General features: G+C 39.4%; 2 protein-coding genes and 2 pseudogenes across 2 annotated transcripts; 1 reads left to right on the top strand and 3 right to left on the bottom strand.

The window, feature by feature from the left end:
* Positions 1 to 243: 243 nt before the first annotated feature.
* Positions 244 to 2837, bottom strand: LOC111287970 (uncharacterized). Its single transcript, XM_022878668.2, has one exon. The coding sequence runs from the start codon at positions 1965 to 1967 to the stop codon at positions 417 to 419; it is 1551 nt and encodes a 516-aa protein (XP_022734403.1). The 5' UTR covers positions 1968 to 2837; the 3' UTR covers positions 244 to 416.
* A 5646-nt stretch (positions 2838 to 8483) lies between these two features.
* On the bottom strand, positions 8484 to 10159 carry LOC149519388 (uncharacterized; annotated as a pseudogene).
* A 2639-nt stretch (positions 10160 to 12798) lies between these two features.
* On the bottom strand, positions 12799 to 14771 carry LOC111287918 (UDP-glucose 6-dehydrogenase 1-like). The gene has a single exon (XM_022878614.2). The coding sequence runs from the start codon at positions 14465 to 14467 to the stop codon at positions 12998 to 13000; it is 1470 nt and encodes a 489-aa protein (XP_022734349.1). The 5' UTR covers positions 14468 to 14771; the 3' UTR covers positions 12799 to 12997.
* An 839-nt stretch (positions 14772 to 15610) lies between these two features.
* LOC111289061 (expansin-A1-like) lies at positions 15611 to 17591 on the top strand (annotated as a pseudogene).
* The last annotated feature ends 184 nt before the right edge of the window (positions 17592 to 17775 follow it).

Below are 17775 nucleotides of genomic sequence, written 5' to 3'. Positions count from 1 at the left end.
TAAGTTCAAAAAGAGAAGCCACTGGCCCTTGAGTTTGCTTCCTAGAAGATGCTAATTGACAAATTTGAAGTAACTCAGAGCTGAAAGTGCTTTAACATGGAAAAATGGTGTAATCAAGAGGGAACATAGTTGATAATTTTTCAAGATAAAATAGATAGACAAAGAATTGGAAGTTGTAAGAATGAAGACATAATCCAAGAACATGGATAAAATCAAAAGAAAACAACTTTTAGAAGCAACAGGTGGGGAACATTTACCTTGAATTTGAAGCAAAGGAGAAACACAATTAAATTTACTTGTCTATACAGTCTAAGATCTCTTGCATCATGATGAATTATCCTATGCCAAAAATTTTCTCATTTAGGGATCAAACCCACCATGCCACCAGCAAGAGTCATGCTTCAGTTGCTTCAAATCTACCATGGCATGAGCCCAGCATTCACCATTGCATCTTCTTCAACAGGAGCTGGAAGGTTAAGATCAATTAGAGCTGGCATCTCGGGTGAGTTTTGCTTGATCACCAATGTTCTGTCCTTGGAACCTCCAATAAAATGGGACCTTTTGTGACCTCCTAAAGCTTGGCCTGACTTGAAAACCCTGAAGCAGAATGGGCACTCATGCCCCTTGTTTTTCTTTGATCCCAATCTTTTCCCCGCATTGCCAGATGAACCACGACAAATACTTAGGGTTTTGCCATGTGAAAACTTGGTAACTTTTCTATAAGTCATTGGAACAGGAAAAGAATCATTTGTTAAGCTATCTTCACCGCTATCATGTATTGACTCACTGCAGTCATTGACCTTCGTATGCCTTGCTGTGTGCCCTCCAAGAGCCCTGGGGGAATCGAAGGTCTTCTTACAGGTCAAACACTTATATTTGCTTCCCTTTGAAGAACTGGTGCACAAATATTCAGGACTGTAATAATCATTCTTGGCACTTCTTCTTAAATCATACTTGGTCAAAGCTCTATCTGCTCGATTATCTCCTATTTCACTAATCAAATCCTTTGGAAATTCAGTTTTCACACATTTGAATTTACTCAAACTCTTCCCAAAATTTTCATCAAAGTCCTCGTATCCAGATCCAGACTCCACCTTAAGTTTCTTGGGTCCATTACTAAAATAACCAGAATCAGAATTCTCAGAAGAAGGACCAGACTCAGCAGATTTCAAGTTGTTGTCTCTTTGTTTTTTCATCTTCAAAAGCTCACCACTGTTAGAAACACATTTCATGTCATTCTTAATAGTAATCCTCACATCAATAGATGATGATTTAGCTTCGAAAACGACAGAATTGTTATCTGAAGAGTCGGCAACTGAATTCAATCCTTTCTTACAACCAGAATCCCTTGACAGCAACATCAAACACATAGCAACCTCTTCTTGTTCTTGCTCTATCTCTGATACAGATGAAGAACCATTAGCTAAAGAAACTGAATTATTAGAGTAAACGCCAATTGCCTTGTACCTTATTCTTTTGGATCTCCTCCTCCTACTTGGAGCTGATGTTTCAGTATCTGACTGACTATCCATTACCAGCTTCTGTTTATCACTATTACCTGAATGATCCTCAAACTTCTGAAAGACCCTCTCTTTCTCTGAGTGACAAGCCATGTGACCACAAAGAGCTTTCAAAGATTGGAAACCCTTACCACATTCTTTACAAATCATCTCTTTGAGTAAAGAAGCGTTGCCTGGATCAGAAAACCTCTTGGTTTTCTTGGGGTTCTCCCTCAGACCATAAGCTGCAGATAGGCCACCAGATTCAGCCTCTGCAACTCTCTTGATGTTTCTAGAATTACTGCTGGAGAGAAGCTTGTTTTTGGAGAGTTCAGCTGCTCCTTCCTCTGCTTCAGCATAATTTTCAATATTCATATGAGTCCTTATGTGACCACCTAAGGACTTCCCACATGGGTACCTCTTGTTGCAAAACTTGCAAACAAACTTCTTCTCTTGATTTTGTTCCATTAAAAATCAATGGAGGTTGATCACTGAAAAACAGAAAATACCCAGTAAAGGAAACAGGATCAGTTGCTCATTTCTTACCTCGAATCTTCGAAAGACGGCATTTTTCATGATCTTTGGCTGTGACCAAGAAGATATCTTGAATGGTGAAGAAGCAAGCAAAGGAAACAAGAATCAAAATCCAGATCAAGGAGGAGAGAAAACAGATCGCAAAGCTTCTTGCTTTTGTTTCAGTGGATATGATCAGACGAGAATCAGGAGTTGAGATGTGACAGTTCCTTGCTTTAAGTACAACAAAAAGATCCGACCCACCTCTTTAAATCCCATTTTTTTCACCTCAACACCTTCCAATGTTTAAACAAAAATACTTTAATGGCTTTTGAAATAGAAAAATCAAAATTTTAAAGGAGATGGGTCGCTAATGATGGCGATGAACAGGCCTATAAGAAGAACAATCAAAGCAAAACCAGGACCCTTTCTCTCTCTCTCTCCTTTGCTTTTGAGTTGTGGTTGGAGGAGAATTCCATGCATGGAAGCAAAAGATTCAAAAGGAAAAGAAAAGATAGGCAGCACGTGTACTCAAGTGAGAACCATTCGGTGAAGGATTGAACGGTCAAGATTTCTGGGCTTTTTTTAATGGGATTGAGGATCCCAGGGAGTGAGGAGTACTGGATCAAATAAATGGATTACATTTACATGGCAAATACTAGACTGAAGCAGCTGCTGCAACATCCAAACTATGCCTTTTGCTTGCAAGCTCACACAAGTGATAGGTCAGCATGGCCGAACATTTTTGGCTTTCAGCTTCCTCCTTTTGCCAACCCACTCAAACAGATCATGCATATGCAAAGATGTTACATTGTGGTTGTCCCTCATTTTTCTTCTCAATTTGTCATTTTCTTCCTTTTTTTTTTAAATAATTTTTGCATTTATTGTATGGTGGGAATTAGTTTATGTTTATGCTAACTTTTATAGAATCAAACATACAAATTTTTACATATTTTTCTTGATTTGAAAATACTATATGTAAAGTTATGTTCAAAATTTAATTCAGATACTTCGTATAGTCATTTATAAGAATAAGTATTCGATAAATTTAAAATTTAAATTTTAATATCTGTAACTTATTTTTTAATATCAAATTGTGATTTTTTTATATAAAATACATGTGGAGTTAAATTTAAGTTTTTTATTTGTGTCATTTATGTAAAATTAATTTTGGGCATTTTACCAATATTAAGACTAATTTTGGGCATATCTTAATATTGGAGAGCCATTAGACATTCAATCATGGCCATCGCTATAGTGGCTAACTGAGGGCAAATGCAAAAAACTGTAATCAGTTCATAAAAAGGATATTTGCTAGAAACAAGGAACTTTAGTAGTAAAATGATTGTTAAGTTGATAGCCCAAAAGAACATTTATCGTATATTCGTGTTATGAAAAATATTAAAATTTATATATTTATATCATATTTTATATAAAAATTATATGTTATAATTTATATTTATCTAAAAATATTATATGTATTTTTTAATTTTTATTAAATTTATATATAATTATTACTAAAATTTTAAATTTAATATTGTCTTATTTTTTTATCATATTTTAATGTCAAATTTAATCTAAAGTTTGGAGCAGTAGGAATCACGTACTTGAAAAGCATAGTGTCCATGCTCAGCTTTGCCCAATCTCACCAACTCCTCTTGAAATTCAGGCTGCAATTTCACAGCCAAATGCCTAAATATAAAACCTAATCAATTTCCCTTTCTCTTTTTTTTAGCATTTTTTTAATACTAGAATATATTCCATTGAAGATCAGGTCAAGGCCCTCTTTGTGTTAATCTCAATGTGATGTCGCAATCCATTGCATCTTTTCTTTATTTAGCATTCTCTGCCCCGTTTCTTTCGTGCAATTGCAACTTCCTTGACCAGGTTCATTTTTTAATAGTATGCACCGCCGTAGGAGGTGTTACTGTTTTAGGCCTTTTTTATATATAAGATTATCAAAATTTAAATTTTGATTATTAAAATTAAAGGTTTAATATTTTATCAACAGTTATACGATTATTAATAAAGGTGTTGGAATTTATTTTAATGGTTAATGAAATTTTTTTTATTATATTATTATGTTATTTTAAAATTTAATGCATTTGACGATAAAATAATATTATAATACGATGAGAATCATTTTTCTTGAAATTAATTTCTCATTAGCAAGCTCATCTTGGACCAATAACTTGTTGCTCCATAAATTCCACAAACAGGAGAAACTAATGCAAAAGTTGATCATGGAAGTGTCATATTTAACCATCCTCTTCAACCCTTCAAAGTGTTTTAAAAAGGTGGAGAGAAAAAGAGAAAGGGAGAGAGAGGAGAATTGCCTTTTCTTTTGATATCCAACATATGATTTTACCAAGTTGTAAATTTCTTTCACATTAGATAATAATTTGGGGTTAGATTCAAGGTGACACAAGACATTGGATTCTTTGTTGTTTTATTCTTCGTTGTGAACTAATCATCATTGGAGCTGACCAAGAATGAACCAAGAAACCATCTTTGAAAGCTTGACTTTGGAGATAAGAAGACGATTCCACTGATAATGAGGCCAATGAAGTGAAGTCGGCTTGAAAGGCATGGCTATGAATAGACATACATACTGGCCTGTTGATTTTGTTGGTTTCTTGCTAATAACTTTTGACTGGTTATAATACTATCCGCTTATTGCATGCAGACGCTAATACAGAGGGTTGAAAACCAGAACTTATCAGATTTATTGATGGAATTGATGCATAACTCACCATTTATCACAAACACAAATTTATAACAGAATTAAAGCTGAACTTAGTGTGAGTAGGAGCCAAAACCCACGGAACAAAACCACCAGGGCTGCTGCCGGAGGAAGGAGGCATCACGGCAGATCCAAGTGCTGCTGGTTGCTGCTTATGGTCGGGACTGCTGGACTAGCATGCAAGGTGGACAGAAGCTTGGTTTGTTTAGAGAAGGTTCACTATTCTCTTTCCTTTAATCAACTGAATTGCGTTAGCTCAATCACTTGTATACATTATGAGAGTTTGAATCTCCTTTGTTAGTAAATAATGTCACATCCCATTTTGAGTCCAAATACGAAATTAGAATGGAATCACACTCAACTAAATTCATACTATGTGATCGGATATATCATAATATAATTACTCATTAATTTGACTTTTTTTTTTTTTTTTTTTTGGTTTCAAAGTGGGCAGTGCCATACATCAATAGGTGAGGGGGAGAGGCTGGGGTTCCTATGTCTTCTTTAAGGCTTACTTGGCCACTAGGCCAAGCAGCTGAAGACATTTAATTTGACATTGATCAAATATAATCCGAAACAAAATGACTTTGTAAATTCACTACATAAGATAAATACAACATCCCAAACTCAGCTGTCATTGACACTAGAGCTAGGAGCTTCCTTTTATGATGAATTTGTCAGTCAGCTGCTTTGAGGTTACAGTCTAACCAGTCAGAAAGAGGAAACGCTTAAAGGAGAAGCAGGGCCAAGAAACAAGTTGGAATCAGTACAATCGCATTCAGCAGATCTAGAATAGCAATCCCCATTCATGAACACAATTAAGACACACAGATCATCATAATGCATGTGTCACGGGTCGAGACTCAAGCTCCGAACCCGCGCGGCTCCGGGACCCGGGCATTCACCCTTCCGGTGTCCCGGATCAGCCTTCCGCCACGGTTCACACCCTTGTGAGGTATTGTCCGCTCTGGCCCCCTTGGCCTCACGGTTTTGTCCTACAAAAGGCGCCTCACAAGGCGGAGATGGTGTGAACCCTTTTATACCCCAGTGACCTTCCTATTATGTTCGATGTGGGATTCAGGACTCCCCCTTAGGTCCGTGACATTCTCCCGCACCCAACCTCGTGACGCCCTCGTCACGGAGGCCGGCCACCCTGCCTACCTCCCTCGAGGCGCTCGGCGTGGATCGAACGGTTTAGGGCTGGCTCTGATACCACTTGTCACGGGTCGAGACTCAAGCTTCGAACCCGCGCGGCTCCGGGACCCGGGCATTCACCCTTCCGGCGTCCCAGATCAGCCTTTCGCCACGGTTCACACCCTTGTGAGGTATTGTCCGCTCTGGCCCCCCTGACCTCACGGTTTTGTCCTACAAAAGGCGCCTCACAAGGCGGAGATGGTGTGAACCCTTTTATACCCTAGGGACCTTCCTATTATGTTCGATGTGGGATTCAGGACTCCCCCTTGGGTCCGTGACATTCTCCCGCACCCAACCTTGCGACGCCCTCGTCACGGAGGCCGGCCACCCTGCCTACCTCCCTCGAGGTGCTTGGCGTGGATCGAACGGTATAGGGCTGGCTCTGATACCACTTGTCACGGGTCGAGACTCAAGCTCCGAACCCGCGCGGCTCCGGGACCCGGGCATTCACCCTTCCGGCGTCCCAGATCAGCCTTCCGCCACGGTTCACACCCTTGTGAGGTATTGTCCGCTCTGGCCCCCTTGGCCTCACGGTTTTGTCCTACAAAAGGCGCCTCACAAGGCGGAGATGGTGTGAATCCTTTTATACCCCAGTGACCTTCCTATTATGTTCGATGTGGGATTCAGGACTCCCCCTTAGGTCCGTGACATTTCTTGTCACGGGTCGAGACTCAAGCTCCGAACCCGCGCGGCTCCGGGACCCGGGCATTCACCCTTCCGGCGTCCCAGATCAGCCTTCCGCCACGGTTCACACCCTTGTGAGGTATTGTCCGCTCTGGCCCCCTGGCCTCACGGTTTTGTCCTACAAAAGGCGCCTCACAAGGCGGAGATTGTGTGAACCCTTTTATACCCCAGGGACCTTCCTATTATGTTCGATGTGGGATTCAGGACTCCCCCTTAGGTCCGTGACATTCTCCCGCACCCAACCTCGTGACGCCTCGTCACGGAGGTCGGCCACCCTGCCTACCTCCCTTGAGGTGCTTGGCGTGGATCGAACGGTTTAGGGCTGGCTCTGATACCACTTGTCACGGGTCGAGACTCAAGCTTCGAACCCGCGCGGCTCCGGGACCCGGGCATTCACCCTTCCGGCGTCCCAGATCAGCCTTTCGCCACGGTTCACACCCTTGTGAGGTATTGTCCGCTCTGGCCCCCTTGGCCTCACGTTTTTGTCCTACAAAAGGCGCCTCACAAGGCGGAGATGGTGTGAACCCTTTTATACCCCAGGGACCTTCCTATTATGTTCGATGTGGGATTCAGGACTCCCCCTTAGGTCCGTGACATTCTCCCGCACCCAACCTCGTGACGCCCTCGTCACGGAGGCCGGCCACCCTGCCTACCTCCCTCGAGGCGCTCGGCGTGGATCGAACGATTTAGGGCTGGTTCTGATACCACTTGTCACGGGTCGAGACTCAAGCTCCGAACCCGCGCGGCTCCGGGACCCGGGCATTCACCCTTCCGGCGTCCCAGATCAGCCTTCCGCCACGGTTCACACCCTTGTGAGGTATTGTCCGCTCTGGTCCCCCTGGCCTCACGGTTTTGTCCTACAAAAGGCGCCTCACAAGGCGGAGATGGTGTGAATCCTTTTATACCCCAGGGACCTTCCTATTATGTTCGATGTGGGATTCAGGACTCCCCCTTAGGTCCGTGACATTCTCCCGCACCCAACCTCGTGACGCCCTCGTCACGGAGGCCGGCCACCCTGCCTACCTCCCTCGAGGTGCTCGGCGTGGATCGAACAGTTTAGGGCTGGCTCTGATACCACTTGTCACGGGTCGAGACTCAAGCTCCGAACCCGCGCGGCTCCGGGACCCGGGCATTCACCCTTCCGGCGTCCCAGATCAGCCTTCCGCCACGGTTCACACCCTTGTGAGGTATTGTCCGCTCTGGCCCCCTTGCCTCACGGTTTTGTCCTACAAAAGGCGCCTCACAAGGCGGAAATGGTGTGAACCCTTTTATACCCCAGGGACCCTCCTATTATGTTCGATGTGGGATTCAGGACTCCCCTTTAGGTCCGTGACATTCTCCCGCACCCAACCTCGTGACGCCCTCGTCACGGACCTAAGGGGGAGTCCTGAATCCCACATCGAACATAATAGGAAGGTCACTGGGGTATAAAAGGGTTCACACCATCTCCGCCTTGTGAGGCGCCTTTTGTAGGACAAAACCGTGAGGCCAAGGGGGCCAGAGCGGACAATACCTCACAAGGGTGTGAACCGTGGCGGAAGGCTGATCTGGGACGCCGGAAGGGTGAATGCCCGGGTCCCGGAGCCGCGCGGGTTCGGAGCTTGAGTCTCGACCCGTGACACATGAACCATCCTCAACCTTTATTTTCTTAAAAATAAAAAACAAAATAATAAAACAAAACATGAAAGCCTCCCACAAACATATTGTTTGGTTAACGAATTAATTAATCTATACAAAATGTGAACTATAAAGATATCGCCAGTATTTTTATACAAGTGTAACAAGTCAATGCCTCTAATCACAGCTACTTACCTTATCCACAGAGATTCTAACAAGTTTGAGCTTAAAAATCCAAGAGACTACCCGCAGCATTCGAGCCTATACAAGGGCAATGTACTGTATTGCTATGCCATTTACAAAAGCAGAAAGATCCCATTAAGAGCACTTTTAACACATGCTGGGACATGAATATATTTGGTAAATGAATTTACAAGAAAGAATTAAAAAAAAAAAAATCTTAGCCTCCTCTAAGAAGATTCAGGACGTTTCAAGAACCACTATCTGATGCTTATTCATTTCTCGTCTTGTTGTCCCAAGTGTCTTGTCCAAAAATTTCTTCAATGATGTTGCATGTCGGCTGGAGATCGATACCTTTTGTTGAAGCTGTAGGATACCTGGCGTCTCAGATTTTTGCATCACAGGCATCCAATAAATACACATGGCTCACCAACTCACTAGACCCATCTACTTTACCCCGCATACACTTGCTAAGGTCAGTCTTCATACCACTAACATGCAAAATTGGCCTTTGTGTCAATCAGACTATGAGGGTCAACCATGCTTGGCTGAAACTCAAAAGACATGCATGAGTCATCCTGTAAATTGAAATCCTTCACTATTCCCGAAACTGTCTGTTTGTTCAAAAACAGGATAAAACCTGCTCTCATCAAATGACTTTGCAACGTTTTCTTTTAACAAAAGATTTACAGCATAATCCTCTCTTGTTGCAGAACTGCAATAATCCCCAACACCACTATCACCATCAGAGTCGCCACTATCATCATCATCATCTTCAAGACATTCCGCTTCATGGTTTGCCAGATCTTCCTGGTCAGCAAGAGACTCAATAACAGAGTCTTCATCTTCCTCTGAAAATTTAACTTCATAAGCCTGTTGACTTCCATGCCACTTATCATCATCACCGTCAATCGCCAGAACAGTGGATCTGTTCTGAACAGCTCGTCTCTGACATTGAAATAATAGCTAACTAGATCCCTCATAGATCATGATGGGAAGACCACAGACAAATGCTTCCAAAACTTCTAACCCAATGATGCAGGATTAGCGTAAACAACCTCATGAAAGATTTCTTCATCTTCTTCAGTCCATTTATAAGCTACATCAACTCCCATGTCATAAAAACCCAGCTTCACAAATTTTTCATGAACAAGGGATTTTCGTAGTTTTTCTCGTGCCTCGATGGCATGCTGTTGCACACATCTCAATGAGCCCCTATCCAAGCAGCTACACTCAGTTCTACCAGCTCCAACTTTGCCACTGTTGTTTGCAGACAAATCTGAGTCAGGCATTGGAATGACACATGCTCCCATCATAATCTCTTCATAGTCATTATCATTGGCATCTGACGCACCATTCAGAGCAAACCTATCCTTCTTCATGTGCCCACCCCATGATGGAACATTGGCTTAATGATTTGGCCCAAGCAGAACTTGTCTTCGAGGAGACTGATCCAAGAGTAAAGAATAGGCATCCTCAACAGGAGCAAACATTCTTCGTGGGAAATCTAAGTCAAAGTATTCTGGGGAAACAGGTGAAATAAATGCTGCCACAGAACCAGTATTTTCTTCATTGGAAGCGCTAGCAACCAAAGACAAAGGAACACTAGTCTCAAAGTCCTTGTCAACCAAATGTGTAAAATCACTAAGAGCATCAGTGTCAAATGCTTCATCCCATTGGTATTTACGAAATCCACCGTCAACTTCTACTATGTCAGACAGAGGAAGACCAAATCAATATTAAAACCATGCAGCAGAATATGAATCATTCGCATAAAAACAACCAGAACAGGCAGAGAACACATTGCCTGAAATATGAGGTTTCTCTGGAGTATTACTACGGGGAATAGTATCAGCAAACTGAGTCAGCTTGTTGCTATAGCCAAAATGTCTTGGATTCTGGAAAGGTAATTCCTGCAGCTCCTCGTCCTCAAAAGGCCGTTTCAATCCCATTTACAAGCTGTGGGACAATCAATAAATTATGAAGAAAACGTAAGTAAAATAATAATAACAACAATAAAAAAGTTAGAGATGCAAGTCAATCACAGATCGTAACAGTAAATGCACAATGACACATTAAAAAAAAAATGCAATTGCAGACAATAAAAGGAGCACTTTCAAAATTAAGCCTATGTCAAATAATACTTAACGCAAGCAATAAACATAAAAATTAGCCAGAAACTCATTTAAACTAAAATTTATGATATAAGAGGGCTTGGAGCACCATGCTACTAATATTAATAATAATGCACATTGTATAGGCATAACATAATTGTGTTCTGCTAAAGAGAAGGTATTTTGCCATTTATAGTTAACCAATTTGACTTAGCATGGTGAGCTAAAAGGGTTTAGGGTGGGTAACCCAACCCACCCCCGACGGGTTCCAACCCGACTCGAGCCTATAGGATCAAGTTTTTTTTTAAAGTGGGATTTGGAATCGGGCCTGATAGTGCTAAGAAGATGTTGGGTTCGGATTTTAGATAAATTTGATCCGATCTGATATTATATAAAAATAATTTTTTTAATTAATTTTTTATTTATATATATTTATATAATTATATATTTAAATATTTATATTTAAAAAAATAATATTTTATTAATTTCGAGTCATGATTTATACACTCAAATCGAGTCGGGTTTATATATGAAAAAAATTAAAAAAAAAATCGGATCGACGTCAGGGCTGGATTTGACATATATGAAATCGAGGGCTGGGTTTGACATATATGAAATCGAGTTAGATTTAGAACGAGCAAAAATCCGCCTCGACCCGTTGACAACCTTAAAAAGGTTCATAAGTTAAAGCAAATCGACAATTAGTCAATTATGAATGATAAAAAGCAAGAATTAACATATTAACCACTTCACAATAATAAAAACTAAATTTAATTAGGTAATTAGGTAAAATCAATTACCTCTTACTTGTGTTCAGATGAAGCTTTAATGGAGCTGAAAAAAAAAGGGATCAATAAAAAGGTCCAGATGCCTCAATTGAGACGAGGATAGCACTTAATTGGGTACTAAAATTGATTTCACTATGGAAAGAGGCGTTTTCCCTAATTAATTTGACTACCAGGAGAAGCCCTAAAATTACAAGAAAACCGTAACCCTAATTCCCAATTCAACAAGGACACGACAAATTCGAGGCACAAAACCCCTCTAAACAATCTCGCCGCCACGTAAAACACCGAAGCCCTTCTAAGAATTCATATATAGAGAAGAACCCTAACGAACCTAAACCCTAAAAAGAAAACGAATCAAGAACAATCACACAAAATTGGACCAAAAAAAAGAGGGATATCAATATATATCGAAGATAAAATTAAAAACCATGAGAATTCAGGAACAAAAAGGGCTCGATCGAGGATATCGAAGAACCCTAACCCTAGAAAATCTTAAAATCAACGGCTGTGATAGAAAAAGAGATCAACTGAAAGGGATGAACAAGAATTGAAAAGATATTTATGTGATTTACAAATTAGATGAAGAAATTACGACAAAATCGGAGATAAATTTTCTGGTTAATTTGGGGATTAATAAAAAGGGGCCAAGAGGCGATAAGGGGGCCTCGAGAGTTCGGTTCGGGGCTTTTTGCATACGAGGCGGTCCAATAGGGAAAACCGGTTGGGCTAGTTTTCGATACCGAACCTTTTTGCGGTTTCTTGTCTTACCTGGATGCTGGATCCTATTTAAAGAAAAGCGGTCCGGTTCTCATTGAAATTACCTAAAGGCCCTTAGAATATTAATTGTTTTTCAGAATAATAATATTAAAAGTATCATAAGAATACTCTTTTCTTTTCTTCCGCGTTGTTAATTAAAAATCATGGCTTGGTGTATTATTATTATTTTAAAATATATTAAAATAATCATAATATTACTCTTTTCTTCCTATTTTTAATTAAAAATTATTGTTTGGGTTTATATTACTATATTAATTTTAAAATTAATTGTGGTACAACAAAAGCGAGTTTAGGGTACAATACATTCATGGTTCAAGCAGATTTAAAATTAAAAGAAATTGCTTTTGATTTAACCTAAAACCTAAGCGAGTGGATATCTTATTAAATGATAATTTTTTTTTTTTTAATTTGAGATATGATTTGTTGCATTCGATGACCTAAAAATAATAATTAAAATCATAAATTTGAGATAATTTCAATAAAAAAAAAATTAAATTCGAATTTAAAAATTTTATATAGAGAGTAATGATTTTTACTAATTAAATCAATTCATGTTGGTTATTAAATGATATTTGCAGCATCGAAATCAACATCCCATGACGATGAACAATCTAATATCTCCATGCAACATTATTAAAAAATTCACTTCAGTTCCAGAAGATCTATAATTCAATAAACATGGATTATTATTCATGCATCAGATGACCGGTAAAGGTTTTATTACATTAAAGCCAATAACAAATCTAAAGACAGAGATCCAGACGCTACTGTGTCAAGTAGAAATAAAATAATCTTAAAGCTAGAAGAAATAAAATGTAATTGGAAAACAATATATCTCAAGATTATCGGTTCTAGCACGACCCTGCACAAGTAGCTGCGGAATACGCTCTATGCCACAGCTGGCATAGCCTTAAACCATGAATCCAATGGCTTGCCAATGGAGTAGACAACAAACCCAATTTTCCGCAGTTTAGCTACGTCCACAATGTTCCGGCCATCGAATACGTATGCAGGCTTTTGCATGTTATCATAAATCCTTTGGTAATCAAGGGTTTTAAACTCATCCCACTCTGTCAGAATGCAGACCCCGTGAGCATCCTTTGTGGCTGCATAGGCGTCGCAAACAACACTAACTTGCTTGATAGAAATAGGGCTCATTGGCTGAAGTTCAACTGGATGGTCCCAGTCGAACTTCTTCATTGAAAGATCCCTCTGAATCTGCTCTTCATTGACTTGAGGGTCGTATATGCTCAGACTAGCCTTGTCACCCAACAGCCCTTTGCATACGTCGATCGCTGGGGTCTCCCTAGTGTCACCAGTGTCCTTCTTGAAAGCAAATCCGAGAATGGCAATCTTCTTCCCTGAAACTGTATTAAACATTGAGGAAACAATCCGGTTCACAAAACGAGTTTTCTGATAGTCATTCACCTTAACGACTTGTTTCCAGTAATTGGCTACCTCTGGGAGGCCATTGCACTCACAGATATAGACCAAGTTCAGAATATCCTTTTGGAAACATGATCCACCAAAACCGACACTAGCATTCAAGAACTTGGGTCCTATTCTTGTATCCTTCCCAATAGCATGAGACACTTGGCTCACATCAGCACCAGTCGCCTCACACAATTCTGACATAGCATTGACAGAAGAGATTCTCTGTGCCAAGAAGGCATTGGCAGCAAGCTTCGACAGCTCAGCAGACCAGAGGTTGGTGCATATGATCCGGTCCACTGGGACCCAGTGGGCATAAACATCCCTTAATACTTTAATTGCCTTTTGACCTTCCGGGGTCTCCCTGCCTCCTATAAGTACACGGTCAGGATTGAATAGGTCCTGAATTGCAGTGCCCTCAGCAAGGAATTCAGGGTTGGAGAGAATCTGAAAGTCGATGCCTTTGCTGTTGTGGGTCAAAATTTTCTCTATTGCCTCAGCTGTTTTAACAGGGACAGTTGACTTCTCAACCACAATCTTGCTAGATTTCGCTACATCAGCAATCATACGAGCAGCACTCTCCCAGTAGGTCAAATCAGCCGCTTTCCCAGCTCCAAGACCTTGAGTTTTGGTTGGGGTGTTAACCGAAACAAACACTATGTCAGCCTCGGCAACATGCTTCTCCACATCAGTGCTAAAGAAAAGGTTCTTTCCTCTGCACTGCTTCACCACCTCGTCAAGACCCGGTTCGTAGATGGGGAGTGCATCACTATTCCAGGCATTAATTCTTGCCACAGAAATGTCTACAACAGCCACTTCAATCTCTGGGCATTTCAGTGCAATGACAGCCATGGTAGGCCCACCAACATATCCAGCTCCAAGGCAACAGATCTTCACCATTTTCGATATCCTACAACATAAAAACATCCATCCAGTTTAAGGGAAACAAAAAAACAACCAAATTACATTCTATTCAGGTTTGAAGCACATTGAAACCAAACACATTTAACCATGAAATCTAACCAAAAAAACTAAGAAAACAACAACAGATTCACCAATTAACAAAACCCAAATTCCATAAAACCAAAAAGAAATGAACTAAGCTAAAACATAGACAAAAGAAAAAAGGGTTGACAGGGAAAACAAAAAAAAATGGAAAAAAGTTACCTTTGGGAGTCTCGAGCTATTAGATCAAAGAAAGAAGAAAATGAAGAACAGAGAGAAAAAATGGGTGCAGAAGAAGAAGAAGAAGAAAGGGGGAGGGACTGAAATGGAGCAGTTCTTCTGGCGAAGAATGAGGAGATCCAAGACCTTTCCAATGATTACTATATACTCACCTAAAATTCCTTCAAGATCCAATTATTCAGGTGCTTCCACGGCCCATACTTCATATGTTTATCAACAATATTCTTACATGTTTTCTTTTCCAAAATCGTACAGTTCAATTCCAGCAAACTATTCAAGAATTTTATTAATTAATTATTCAAAAAGCCATGTTAAAGCTTTCTTTTTTGTTGATGGATAAGGCAAAATAATGCACACAAGGACAAAACCAAGATCCGGTAGTAATTATTATTGCATTAAAATTTCAAAGTTCAGTTTTTTTAGTATAAAAATAGTAATTTTAATTAAAATATAAGGATAAAAAATAATTTTAAATTAAACTAATAAATAATATATATTAAAATATAAAAATTAGATTAAACATTTTGATTCGTGAATTATTTGAATATTACATTAAGATATTTGAATTTAATTTATTTGATAAATTAATTTATTTGAGTAAAACTTAACAATGATTGAAATGAATTTAAATTTTATTCAAGTTGATTTGGAATAATTTGGGAAAATGAATTTATTATTTACACCCTTAAAACAATAGTTCCACTACTCTTTACAAAAATGAGGTGGGCGACTTCCATTCCTCTTGCTCCTACCATATATTCTTTGAAAAACACCAACACCAGACCATGCTTCAGATGCATCTTCCATGCCATAGGTGCTGGTGTGACCACATTAAAGAGAGAAAACAAAAGACAATGTGAAGCTGATTTTGATACACAAAGGGGGATGAGACACAAACCAGCTCTGACGCAGTGCCAATCAGGGCTCCATGAATCTAGCAGTCTTGACAATAATCAAACAGCAATGCAACAAAACCATCATGCGCATAAAGCACAGTCATTAATATTTAGGTATGTTCCCAAAAGAAATAAAAACATGGGAGGCAACGTGAGTGTAAGATGCCCTTTAATTTGTACATAAATTTCCAAAAGACAAGTGAAGCAACAACAAGACGGCAAGTCCTAAAAGGACCACAAAATTTAGCCAATATGTCAATGGAAAAATAGAAAGAGAGAGGGAGAAAAAGACTTGCCAATTAATTTAAGTCTTGAATTCTATTCTATTTATTTTTCAGTTTCAGAATATGATTATTTTGGCATGAGCTACATGACTCGTAGTAATTTATCGGATAAATTGATAAGTTTGGCATTTCTGACCCATCAAGCCTAAAAACATTTTCCCTAGATTAATTATTCAACTACTATTATACTTTATATTTGATTTTTTAAGTAATTTTTTCCTCCATTTATAATTTGTTTTTGTTGATAATACTTTTTATAGCAATCCCTACATGGGTGAAAAGGCAACGAAGAAAAAGTAAGAAAATAGTTTTTAATTTGCATGTAAAAAAAAAAAAGATTTTCAAATATGTAAAAAATTAGGTGTGGCATCATGTCCTAATATATAAATATAAATAGTATTAGAATATTTATATTTTCCATGTTATTGAATAGAATAATTAATGAGTTTGTTTAGATTCCTTTGCATGCAACAATTATAAAAACAAGAACCTTAAACCTTAATAATTAACTCAAACTACTTACTTAAATACATTGCATGGCTTACACTTTGTCAACTTTCATTAATTTTATTTGCCAAAAAACTAAGATTCCTCCTCTTATTTTTAATTTACTCACATATTTGCCTATTTATATTAGCACTTAATTTCAACTTTTACAAAGCAATTCAAGCAATAAAATTACTAATACAAGCTTGAGTGGTAACATGGCTGGTGGGAGGTTTGTTTTTGTGGTTATGCTCTTGGTTTTTTGGTTGGTCAGGATTGCTGGGTCACAACCATATCAGGATTGGAATGTAGCACATGCAACTTTTTATGGAGACATTCGAAGGACTGAAACCATGCGTAAGTTTTGATCCATTCTTATTTATGTTGGAATCCTGTTTACGTGGATAAATTCTAAATACTCGAATTATTTTTAATCTAAAAGATTGTTCGATAAACTAAAATTTTTCTTCAGATTCTATTGCTTCGTATCTACGAATTTTAAGTTTCCAAATTGATATTCTCATGTTCTTAGTCTAGTACTAACTTCGTTTCTTCTATTTTTGGTATGCTTGAGGATAGAAGGTGCTTGTGGCTATGGTGATCTAGTAAAACAAAGTTATGGCCTGAGCTCGGCTCTCTTCGACAATGGTCTGACCTGCGGAGCCTGCTATGAAATCCGGTGCCATGACTCCGAACAATGGTGCCTAAACGATACTATCATTGTAACTGCCACAAACTTTTGCCCTCCCAACTACAGCAAACCTGAAGGAAATTGGTGCAATCCACCAAGGCAACACTTTGATCTATCCCAACCAATGTTCCGAAGAATTGCTCTTTACAGGGCCGGCTTTATTCCCGTCATTTATAAGCGAGTTCCTTGCATAAATCTGGTGGTGTCAAGTTCTAAATTAAGGGAAACCGATACTGGATACTGGTATTGGTGTACAATGTGGGGGGAGATGGTGATGTTACAGACGTTAAGATCAAGGGTTCAGGCACAACATTGATTCAAATGTCAAGAAATTGGGGCCAGAATTGGCAAACTACAGGTGAGCTTATCGGACAAAGCTTGTCTTTTCAAGTGACTAATAGTGATGGTATAATGGTGCAGTCTGATGACGTTGCACCAGCTGATTGGAAATTTGGTGGCGTTTATGAGGGCAAGCAATTTCCAGGTTAAAGCAATGATAATTGCTTTTGATAACCGCATGCAGATAAACTTGTTAACATCAGTGTAATAGAATGAATAACTGTTGTATTCGTCTTGGGCCTTTTGAGCTGCTGCAAATGCTTTCTGTTGCATTCGTCTCTGGTTCATACCAGTTAACATCCAATGATATCCCAACTGATCCATTTTGTTTACGCTGCATAAGACCAAAAGACC

The sequence above is a fragment of the Durio zibethinus genome, chromosome 4, assembly GCF_047325235.1.
Source record: "Durio zibethinus cultivar Kanyao isolate XHJ-2024 chromosome 4, ASM4732523v1, whole genome shotgun sequence".
NCBI classification, from domain to species: domain Eukaryota; kingdom Viridiplantae; phylum Streptophyta; class Magnoliopsida; order Malvales; family Malvaceae; genus Durio; species Durio zibethinus.
This window is presented reverse-complemented; position numbering and strand designations above follow the sequence as displayed.